General features: G+C 40.7%; 2 protein-coding genes across 2 annotated transcripts; both read left to right on the top strand.

Annotated features, from left to right (window-relative positions):
• The first annotated feature begins 3353 nt into the window (after positions 1–3353).
• On the top strand, positions 3354–8445 carry LOC124258550. The gene is made up of 3 exons (XM_046692649.1): positions 3354–3386; positions 4162–4194; positions 6635–8445. The coding sequence occupies exons 1-3, from the start codon at positions 3371–3373 to the stop codon at positions 7051–7053; spliced, it is 468 nt and encodes a 155-aa protein (XP_046548605.1). The 5' UTR covers positions 3354–3370; the 3' UTR covers positions 7054–8445.
• Positions 8446–9119: 674 nt separating this feature from the next.
• LOC124258438 (ankyrin repeat, PH and SEC7 domain containing protein secG-like) lies at positions 9120–10757 on the top strand. Its single transcript, XM_046692565.1, has one exon. The coding sequence runs from the start codon at positions 9246–9248 to the stop codon at positions 10665–10667; it is 1422 nt and encodes a 473-aa protein (XP_046548521.1). The 5' UTR covers positions 9120–9245; the 3' UTR covers positions 10668–10757.
• The last annotated feature ends 1899 nt before the right edge of the window (positions 10758–12656 follow it).

Here is a 12656-nt window from a genome sequence, read left to right as displayed (position 1 = left end):
ATAGTATTCATGGTATTCTATTTGCCTGTGGCGTGTTCAGAACCGCGTGTGCCCGCGAACGCTAGCGAGCGCTCGATCCTGAACGCCTGTGCCCGTTCCAGCGTTCGCGCGCGCACGCGAACCTTCCTCACAGCTGCCTCGCCAAGCGAACCAGGATGGCGACCATGTTTAATGTCATTGGTCACCACTCGCCCCTTTCCGTAACCTCCAACAATAAGACATAGAGGATATTTTGTTAATGTTGTCGTATAACATGTATATTTCATTGAGTGGTCTGACAAAGTTGATATTGTTCACGAGTAGCGCAGCCACGAGTGAAGATATCAACTTTGTCAGACCACGAGATAAAATATACATGTTATTTGACAACATTAAAAAACTATTCTATTTGTTATATTTTGACCTTTCTTTATAAATGATCGAGACATCGATTTCGTAGTTCGCATTTCGTAGTTCGAGGAAAAAGTGATATTCTACTCCGTGAAATACCATTTTTATTTACACCAATATTTACAGTATTTCACCTTTAAGAATATATTAATAAAAGAAGCTATTTGGCTTGTCCCGGAATAACACGAGTTGGTCACGAATGGTTTAATGTAACCAAGCGCTCGCGTCCGTTCAGGGCCGATGCGAGCGCTCACGGGAGGCAATAGCGCGGGCGCTCGGGGTTCTGAACATGCCTCGGTTGTCTGGATGTCTCGGCCAGGTTGATGAATATGCATATTACGTGCATTTCATGTTAGTGGGAATATTTGTGATAACATTGAAGATTTTAAATGGGTGATTGGATCATCTGTTTCAAGAAGATGATACCTCGTGGTGTCTGGTGGCTGTCATTGCGTTCTGAGTGGCGAACATGTGAGGCCAAGCCAGAGTTGTCACCAGGTTTTTCATCACGTTGCCGTCGGACAGGGAGATAACGGAGTTGCTTTGTCTTATAGACGGGGTATTTTTCTTCTGCTCGAATAAACGGATTCAAACCCCACAGCGAGTCGTGTTTTCTCGGCGCGAGCTGTTACACACCCATGTTCCAATATCTTTCCCAATGTGTTTACCATACTGGAACTTTTGATATTTTCATTCCATTTACCACCAGTTATTTAATCAATAGGGACCCTGTTTTCTGAAGTAACAAACAGCGATGTACCAACTTTTAGTAATAGATGATCATGTTCAATTCTAATTGTGTTATATTAATGTTGTTTGTGTTTGGCTTTCAAGCATTCGCTAACACGGGAATGTGGATCAATTTGTCAGTGGAAGGGAAGCAACGCTTTCCCAATTGTCACATTCGTGACCCAGTCGTGTTGTTTCGGGTCAATCCGAATAACGACTCATGCCCCTCAAGAAAAGAATTCATGTTGGCGTGTGAAGACCAGGGCCCACTTGCACAGAACGATCTTAGCGCTACAATTATTGTAAATCCTTAAGATCGCGATCTTAGGCTTCGGCTACAATCGCCATCGACTTGCACAAAGCGATTGTAGGCTAAGACCGTTGTAAGTTACAATCGAAACTTACAATTGGTCCGGACCAATTGTAAGGAGCTAAGATCATTGTAGTCTGTGACAAAATGGTGTTCAAGTTTCACGCAAATAATTAGCTTTACGTTTGGAGATAGCGTGCTTTTATATTGCATAAAACTGTACTGTATGATTCGCCTCGACACTTCAACAACACGGAGAATGCACAACGATAACTCTTTCTGTTAACTGACTGACTGAGTTTGGTTTTACGCCGCTTTTAGCAATATTCCAGCAACATCACGGCGGGGGACACCAGAAATGGGTTTCACACATTGTGCCCATGTGGGGATTCGAACCCGGGTCTTCGGCGTGACGAGATAACGCTTTAACCATTAGGTTACCCCACCGCCCCCTTTCTGTCAACGATAACTAATTCCAATAGTAATAGACATTATGCAAGTACCAGTACAGAGCTGTTTTGTAAAGAATTAATCCTGATATGATACCACCCCTGCAATGATACTAATAAGATGAATTAATTGAAAACGTATTCTTGCATAGTTATTGCGCTTGTTATATCAACAATAGTATATTTCTTAGTTTTAAGAATGAATAGAGTAATAATATATTTGTTTAGTGTAGAAGAACTTCTTCAAACTTCTAAGACACTTAAAAAACTGATTATTTTGTGGAATTGACTTTGTTGACGTTTTTATGAATTAATTCAAACATTACATACTGTGTCATATGGTCGTACTGCAGTTTTACAAAGAGTGTTCCGATATTCTTTATGTATATTCTTTATGTAGGATACGCTATATTTCATTCCTTGGATCAACTTTTATCAACAAGAGACTTAATTATCTGGATCTACTAATAAACATAGGATGACAAACCTGGCATTTGTTATAAAAAATACCGGGTACCTGCATTGACTGTAGGGATAAGAGGCGCTACGAGCAGGCTCTCTAAGAAGTGATGGATCGGGGGATAACCAGCGGTCGTCAGAAATGATGGATTGCGGGATAGCCATCGTTCGAAATACCTGCCTGCCGCACGGGACGGGTTATTTTCCTGATTCTCAAATGGTCAGGGTCGGGTTAAAATTTAGACATGTATATGAGTATATTTTTGTGGGCAGGTATGTTTTGGTCAGGGCTGGCAAGGTTTATATATAACCAGCGCCGCTGTCTGGCTGAATGTTTTTGCAGTTTCCTACCCTGGGATAGCTTGTCATGTTTCGATACACGTTGTTCACAACACAAATCGTTTCGATTGTCTGGTCCAGATTCCAGAATATTTACTGGCAGCCGACATATAGCTGGAGTGTGCGAGTTTGTTTTTACGCCACCCTTGGTAATACTGCAGCAATATCACGGCGGTCACACAGCGTACCCACATGGGGAATTGAACCCGGGTTGTCGACGTGACGAGCGAACGTTCTATCTAATTGGCTACCCTACCGCCCCTATATACATGAAGCTAGAATATTGCTGAGCGAGATACTAGACACACTCTTGCATCACTGTCCCATTAGGGACATTGTTACAACGTGAGTGAGTTTGGATTTGTGTGACATTTCTCAAAATAATGGCATTTCGACGACAGGAACCACTCAACATATAATAACAATATGGGACCGGAACCCAAAACTTTGACAAGAAAGACGGGTACTCTCATCACATGAGGCATCAAGTAATACAGAAGTCGTGTTCACGCCATCAAACGCTTTTTTTTTAAATAAATGTCTTTTTGCGTCACACCAAAGCATTTAAGTTCCCAACTGACAAAAAAATAGGCCGTATAATGAATCTCTTCATGTAAACGAAACAGCTTGACATTTGCGTTCGTGACCTGTGCTAACCGGTGCATAACGAGTGACGTTTGACCCTAACTTCAATATGGCGACTCAGTCTGGTAAGTATTCATATCTCTCATCACTAATCTCACTGATGTGATTTGTACTTTCTGTAAAAAAGTACTGTTCAGTTTAACACGAGTATTGTCCGCAACTGTAGGTGATAGTAGGCCGTATTTCTGAGCAGATTTAATTTCATGTTAGGAGGCACTTCGATGTCACAGGTTTTCGAAGCTTTACAAAACCAAATGTTACATTGTAACTCCAGATATCTCTCAGCTGAAGGTACATGACAGATTAAATTACTTTTTTCGTATGTTTTATTAACGTTTTATGGTTGAGACGGGTGAATTGCTACACTTCCTGCTTTCTTGGCCGTTGGTAATTATGAAGGTTTATAAGGAGACTTTCAGAGGCCAATGGCTATTTATATCCGAGTCATGGTGTACATTACATTTGTCCTCATTTCTATTATTTGCGCAAGAGAGTGCGGATATAACTTCTACGTTATGTATCATATGATGCATAAGAAGAAAGTACCGGCTGCACTTAACAACATATTGCAACAGAGGGATAGCATACATTACTCAGCTCTAACTGTTAGTTTGCTGGGCAAAGCATCTTATTTATTGGAGAGTAATATATAGAGATTATTACACGGACAATCAAGTGTGCCATACGATTTATACAAAACGAGTGTGAAAGTGTAATCCCAAATATAACGTATGCTTCCAAACCCAAGCTTCCACCAAGTGAAGACGTTATGAACAGTGTTGATGATCAAACAACAGAGTAGAGTCTATCTAATCACTGTTTGATTTCGCCCTGTTTCAGATGCGCACCACACTCCCCTCGCTAATATCATCCGTAAGTATAATCGGAAACGCCGAAACTGAGTTTAGACAATATACCTGGGTAAGATCAAAAGGGAGTTTTATTTAATGTGTCCAATACCAAAATAGTCTCAAGATATTATTCTACCATGAATCAAGAAAATACTAGATTCTGATTGGTTGTTCAGAAAAATCAGACGGCATCAATTGTGGATTGACGCTCATCTGATTGTAAGGGTCAACGCTATACTCGGTAAGCGCATTAACAAATCTTATTGTGCGAACTACTTCCGTTTGACCACAATGATGGAGGATCATAACAACAACTCCATGGATTTTGACGCTGACTTTCGAATATTCCACATAGGCAATTGGAAATTTTTGGATTAAAATGCGTTTGATTTCATTGCGCTTCACTGCGCACGTATAGAACACTGCCGCACTACTTCAGCTTGACCACCAACATGACTAATATCAACACAACAGACGTGATGGAAATGCTGATAAACATTTATTTAAACTCGAAAAAAATACAATAATATTTACATGACAATAATATGACACCACCAACAATTATTATGAGGGAACCTCACTATCATATTAATTCTATTATAAAAATATTCAAACTCAGTTACAATACACAGCCCCAAACATAAACAAAACAATATGTAACATATAAATCAGAAAGCCTTGTAAAAATACATCCCTACCTATACAAACTATGCAGCAAAACATTAGTAAACATTTACCTACCTGGTAAATGGTATATTTAATTCCGTTTAGAATGGGAAATTTGCAAGATACTAGTAGATCTAACGGTCTGGCGAAACACCACATTTATGCCACTCACAGTCATACTCCATCATATCCCGTTGCATCGTTCACAGAATAATTCTGCTCTCTGACAGCTTCCCCGCAAGGTTGTCACTGTTATGTTCATCTACTTTGAAAAACGCTTGGACACAGTCCAGTCCCAAACGAAGAAAACAAAGTTCCAAGGAATCACAAGTTAGTCGCATGTACACTAAGCAGCAGCACTGTCACCCTTTTGTCGCATGCCGGGGTTGAGGCAGTACGTGAAATCATGATCGGCCGGTCATAAAAAATCAACAGTCTTTGATGAGTTACAGGTCGTAGGTTGATCAGGAAAGGATCTATTCTTCGATTCTGCAGGGTTCAGATTCGACAGTCAGTCAAGTATTACCCACTGTCACTTCAAATTTCAACCTTTCGCAAAATGTAAACACTGGCTCGTCCGCCATTTCAAACTGTTGCGTAACTGTCTACTTCGAAGAAAATAAGTAGGTCAGGCGATTCCATTATAGTGTGGCCAGGGGGGTACAGTTTCACGGCACACAAAACAATAGGCTGGTTTTAGTCGTGTGGAGTTGGGATGAAAAAAAACCCCAAGATCTCGGGTATTACATAATTTAATTGCATTGATTAAACAGTAGTTTGATTTCTTTGGACAGAATATTGTTATGTTGTAATGTTTAAAAAATACGAACGGCACCTACCGCTCCCTTCACAGACGAGTTCAATTCGCCTCTCGTCCCATGCCGGATTACGCAGTGTCTTCCGCAGAGCGAGGAAGTTCGATTTTAAATGGTTCATGGTAGAATGGAGATAACCCTAGTGTGTTTGAAAATCAGAGACATGCTTTACTGAATTGATGGCGACTAAATATATCAATTGAAACCTCACGCTACGCGCACGTTCGGTTCCAATTGAAATTTAGTCGCCATCAATTCAGTAAAGCATGTCTCTGATTTTCATCTATCCTATTTGTGCGGCAAAACGTTCGTGAATAAGTAGGTCAGACGATTCCATTATACTGTGGCCAGGGGCGTACAGTAATACGGCACACAAAACAATAGGCTGGTATTATATCGGTCTTGTGGAGTTATGATTATAAAAACCAAGCTCTTAGGTGTTACATTATTGCATTGAATAAACAGTAGTTTGTTTTCTTTGGACAGAATATTTTTTATGTTGCAATGTTAAAAAAAATACGAACGGAACCTACCACTCCTTTAAAAGACGAGTTCAATTCGCCTCTCATCCCATGCCGGATTACGCAGTGTCTTCCGCAGGGCGAGGAAGTTCGATGTTAAATCGGTTATGGTAGAATGGAGATAAACATACTGTGTTTGGAAATTAGATGAATGTTAGACCGAATTGATAGTCTCTAAATTAATCATTTGAAACCTCACGAATGATTAATTTAGAGACTATCAATTCGGTCTAACATTCATCTAATTTCCAAACACAGTACGTTTATCTCCTAATTGTCATGAGGGCAAATTCCAGTCAATTTGACCTCACCTCATGTGGCAGTTGGTACCTCTGTCTTACCGTGGAGCAGGCCATATTTGGGATCTTGGACATTCAGGAAGGAATATAATATGTTTACACATATCCATAGAAATCAAAGCCTTGTAAGAACAACTGCTTATAGTATATTTATTTTCTAGATTCAACAAAAATGCTGATAAACCACGACGACCCATTACAATATGTGACAACATTTGCTGAGAGATCCGCTGCAAAAATCCTCCGATCATTTAGGTGTATCTTCATCAAGGGGAAATCTGGTTCAGGTAAATCCAGGATTGGATTAAAACTTCTTGATGATATGTCAAAAGAGAAAGGGTGCAGGCCAATTATACTTACGTCGTATAACGAATGGAACCTGATTCCCCAAACACAGAGAACCTATGCTACTAATAACAACCCTAAATATGTTGTGATGCTTGACAACATTTTTGGATGCAGCAACCTTGGCAAACTAGGATGGACGAGTGGAGCAGGTTGTTTGACATCATGTGGCTGTAGAATCTGGACACATCTATCTCATCATAACATCCAGACCAAACATCAGTGCCCAGTGTGAAAGTCGCCTCAAGAAATACACATTATTCAAGAACATCCGGAAATTTTCACTTGACTCAGTACAGCATTCTCTTCGGAAAAGTGAAAAGAAAAGATTATTGAAACAATATTGTGGAAAGTTACATTTTTCAGAGGAAGAAATAAATGAAATTACAGAAAAGATCTCTTGGGTTCCAACAGTGCTGCTCATTTTATGCCGGAAGTAAGCAGGCAAAGGTTGAAGGGATTAAGTTTTTCTGCAGACCGGATGTATACATGACAGAAGAAATCACAACTCTTAAAGAAAGTGATCCTCTGGGATATCTCGTTCTCCTGCTCGTACTGGTGAATAATGACGCCTTAGATATAAACCTGTTGAAACAGATAAACACAGCTCAAACTGTCAGAAAGGTCATTGATACCTTAATACCCCTGTGTGACATTGACTCAAGACCAAGTTTACGTACTATTTTGACAAAGGCTGAATCAATCTGTGGTATATATTTGCGAAAAGTTGACAACATTTTAAAGTGTTACCACCAGTCAGTATTTGATGCTGTTTTCATATCTTTGGCCTCGATATCGCCGGCGATGTGCCTTGGAATATGTCTCGCAGAACTGCTTCTGGAACTTGTGAGAACAGAGATACATTAGGCAAGGGCAAATGAAGTGGTGGTCATTGTGTCGAGGGACGATTATGGTATTCTAGCTGACCGACTCACCCAGCTGCTGTTGTCTAATGACTCTCTACTTGTTCTTGACCATCCAGCTCTACGTGATGCCGAATTTGCAGACGTGATGTTCAGAATATGGAAAGATGGAGGAAGATTGAGTGACATATTGACATTGCAATGCCATGTCACTTGAAAATTAGAATTGGAAAACCAGTAGAAGATTCGCCGTATCAAAGCCTATTCCATTGCTCATACATCCCATCGTGTATGGTTATCAAAAACATAAGGACACTATCTGAGTTGTTGATCGCCGCCATTGATAAGCAGTCTCCAGATGCGTTACTGACGGAACTATTAACAAGCGCGGTGTATGTAAATGATCACGATCTGATCAACTACATACTTGCCATGGGGAGAGTCCCCGATATAACCAGCACTCGAGCTCTCTGTGGATCACCCTATTCACCAGTCAATACAGACCACATCAGCCAAGAGATCCTGTCATTTGGTATACAGTGGGATCGGTTGAAAAATACGTCATTGCTATTTTGCTCACGCAAAAGCGACACTTTCTTGAAATGTTCCTTGAACGTAAAATACAAAATGAGGACATGTGTGCATTACGGGATTGCTTGAAAGTTCTTTGCAGCGTGTTATCGAGATCAGATAAACATGCTCATACCAGTCCTGGAAATATAACAATTGACTATGCTGTCAGGAGAATCCTCGCAACGGATTGTGTTCGGAACGCATTTTCTTTGGTGTTCAAAACTCAGACTTCTCGCAACGGGTTGTGTTCGGAACCTGGAGCATTTGATATGGTTTGCCATTGCTCATCCCACCGCCGTGATCCTAAACCATCTTCTTGAGATGGGCGTGGATTACGATTGCGTGATTCATGGAGTAAACCTCTTACATGAGGCAGCACTCCATGGTAGTTCTGATTGTGTTGCTAAGTTACTTGAGTGTGGCGCAGATATCACCATGACAACAGAATCTGAAACATATACTGTTTTCCATTTAGCAGCAATGTCCAAAATTGACAGTCACATGAAAACAAACGTTCTTTGCTCATATATACGTTTTGTTCATGCCCAAAGTGAAGAGGATGAAAACTGGGCAACTGACAGCTTGAAGCAGTTTGTAAACAGGAAAAGTTGGAACGATCGTGTGGCAATTCATTTTGCTTGCAAGGCAAACAACGCTCAGGTGATACAAATACTGTGTAAAGCCGGTGGAGATGTGAATGCTGAAGATTATCTTGGGTTAACGCCACTCCATGTAGCTGTTAAGAGCTCATCGGTAGAGTGTCTTAAAATTCTACTTGAGGAAAATGCTATGGTTAATATGATGAATGCAGACAAACAGACACCACTCATATGCTCAAATCAAACTCACACGGTCATCGTGAAAGCTCTGGTTGAAGCTGGTAGTGACATAAACCATGCAGATCGCAATGGAAGAACATGTATGCATCTAGCTGGGAAGTGTGGAGATGTGAACACTGTCAGGTACTTGTGCAACAAAGGAGTTGACATCAATGCCAGAATTTGACTTATATGGACAAACAAGTTTGATGCTGGTGGCCCTATATGGAGAGGTAGAGATGTTGAAGCTGTTGTGTGAGCTGGGAGCATCACTTGACATTAGAGACAATGCTGGCGAGACGGTGCTTCATAAAGCCGCCTCGACCGAAATTGATGCCGTTGAGAAACTCCTGTACCTCCTTGAAGTTCAGAATGTTCATTGTTGTGGTCTGGACAACAGAGGAAGGACAGCCTTGTTTCCTGCAGTTGAATTTGGTGACGTTGATGTTGTTGAACTGATGTGTCAAAAGGGGTTTGACTTACAGAAGCGTGATGAACATGGTACTTCCCTGTTACACTCAAGTTGCAAACCAAGACTCCAAGATTTGAACAGCATGAGGATTGCTACAGCTTGTGAGGACGTGGAAATTAAGAGGAGAGTCCGTCACATTGCAGCAGGAAAACAGGCACTCGATATTGTGCAGTTTATCTTGAAAGGTGGTGTTGATGTAAATGCGATGGATGAATATGGCAGGACGCCACTGCATTATGCAACTGAATTCAGACAAAGCGATACAATGAAATTACTCTTACAGAACGCGGCAAATCCTTGCTCACGGGATACAATGGGAATGACGCCCCTTCACAGATATGCTACAATTGAAGACGGAATTGATTCTAAGTCGTTCCTAAGCGCATCTGTACCCACGTCTGTACCCACATCTACCATGTTTGAAAGGAAGGCACTACCAGACTTAGTTCCAGATTTGAATGGAGAATGTATATCACTGCTCTTGGAATATGGTGCGAAGTTGGACATTCAAGATGACAAGGGCAGAACTGCACTGCATGTGGCTGCGGAAAGAAAGACACCAGGAACTGCTAAGCTGTTTCTAGAAAAAGGAGCCAATCTTTGTGCTGTGGATCTGCAGGACAGGGCCCCTATTCACATTGCAGCCGGAAATGGGGGAATTGGCTGTGTGAAGCTGTTCTTGGAAAAGGATGCTAACCTGAATTCTGTCGATCAACATGGATGGACACCACTGCACTATGCAGCCAAAGGGGCATTCCTTGAACTGTATGATATTCTCGTGGACAAAGGTGCTGATCAGTACGCATGTGATAAACAAGGCAGAACGCCACGAAGAATACGAAGAATAGCAACTGATTATCCTAAACAGATATACTTTGAAAAATATTCCGATGGATCGGACAACTCTACTGTGACAAGTGTAGACCCCTGTTCATTTGAATATTTAGATTTCCCTTCAAGTTCAGCCTCGAGAGAGTGTGGATCACTCGCTAATCGACTTGAGGAGAGAGACCGTATTGGTGTGTCGGCACCGTATGAAGCAGGGGAGGATGGGAAAACAATAATTTACCTTCGTACTGGAAATGGGGGCAATGCTACACAACCCCATGATAATGCATCTTAAGAGTGTGTGCCGGATCACAGGCAAACTGTAGCGCAAATAGGGCTGCCGCAACAGAGAGAAAGTGACCAGTCTTCCTATATGCGAGCGAAGCGAGCAAATCTCGCATATAGGCAGGCATTCGAGACCAACTCGTGTTATTCCGGGACAAGCCGAATAGCGACTCGTGCCCCTCGGGAAGGATTTCATATTGGCGCATGAACATCAGAACTACTTTAAAAAAGAACAATAACTCTATCCCTGTTTGATTCCAAAGTTTCTTAATATCACCGAAGCACATGTACATTGTATTGCTAGGTTGTTGTTTTGGGGTTTTGTTTACTTACTTATTTTAAATAATTAAACCTCTTTGATACAACTAAAAGAAGGAGAAAAACATATTTGTTAGACATATTCTAATGTAATTATTACCAGCTGTTCACTTTATATTTCCAATTATGTTAATTTTCTTAATGGGGTTTAATTATCACAAATGGGAATTGTTTTATTGAATATACAAAAAAAATAATAAAAATAAAATAAATCATCTACATTAAATCCCAAATGACTTTAAAATATTTCTCAAACTGAACATTCGTGTAACCTTGCTGTCACACCCCTGGTGGAATTTCAAATGAATTCGCTGAAAAAAATATTAATGACCAAAAAACACTCAGACTAAAATATCCCCAGAGCTATGAAATATAAGCCCAATGTTAAAGATTAAAGTTGATTAGTTACATACAAATACGATATTATTGTTTTGAAACTCGTGGCGATTATAATTACATTTCCTAAAATTGGTCGAAGCGCACGTACAATCTCCATATCAAGCCCGCAAGATCGTCAGAAATACACTCAGTTGGACCCATGAGACCAGTGATGTCAACAAACGCACGTGCGTGTATTTGAATCTCTCACGGTCAATCGCATGATTCTTATTAAAAACTTCATAATAGGCAGCAAAATCCTTTTAGCTACGTTCTTTGTACTTTCAATATGACGATATATAATTTTCATGATTCTTTAAACAATGACATAATGCCATAAACGATTTAAGTACTCTGGATTATTTTTATCAAAGCACCGCGCTCATTTACGCGCGTTCTGATTGGTTTGTCGTATTTTCGCACATAACAAGTATCGAGTGGGGGACGAGTCATCTTGGAGGTTACGGAAAGGGGCGAGTGGTGACGAATGATAGGCAGGTTGGTCATTTTCTCTTTGTTGCGCAACACTATTTGCGCTACAGTTTGCCTGTGGCCAGATCAACAACTAATGTAAAATGAATGTAAGCATGCCTTCATATTTTCATCATCCTCGGTTCCACCGATTGGATTTCCGTCCTGTTTGTTGACGTTTATTTGGAGTGTCTTCAGTGTTGCCATCTAGGTCGTGGAACGTTTTATTGCATCATGTTGGCGATATATAGACATTGTCACCATGGAAAGCCTCATGCTGGCTATATCCTGCACACTTGGGAGTGTAATAAGAATAATTCTCAATGCATTTCTCCACAACGTTAGCTTTTACAACGTACATCTTGCTCTCTTCGACATATGTCCACTTTGTAAAAATGCATTATCTGTGTTTAGGATTTTGAAGCAAAAACTATATTTTCCTTTGTATACATTTAATCACCCGAGAAGATTATGTTTCCAGACGACTGCTGATAGAAACGAAAGTTCCTTATTACAGGTGGGTTCAAATCCAGAGAAATATATCGCGTCAAATGTGTGTACGAAACCATGCATAATTGAAGCAACATGCTGTAAGGAAGAAATTCTACAGAAAAGTGAGTGGGTGAGTATGGTATTACGCCGCTATTTGCAATATTTCAGCAATATCACGGAGGGGGACACCAGAATGGGCTTCACACATAGTACCCATGTACGGAATCGAACCCGGGTCTTCGTAGTGACGAGCGACCGCTTTAACCACTAGGCTACCCCCACCGCCCCTCTTCAGAATAACCATTATCAATTTTTATTACTTTTGAACACAGGAAAACAC

Source organism: Haliotis rubra, unplaced genomic scaffold (genome assembly GCF_003918875.1).
Source record: "Haliotis rubra isolate DU_JTF1 unplaced genomic scaffold, ASM391887v1 Scf10, whole genome shotgun sequence".
Classification (NCBI taxonomy): domain Eukaryota; kingdom Metazoa; phylum Mollusca; class Gastropoda; order Lepetellida; family Haliotidae; genus Haliotis; species Haliotis rubra.
Note: the sequence above shows the minus strand (reverse complement) of the source record. Positions and strands in the feature narration are given on the sequence as shown.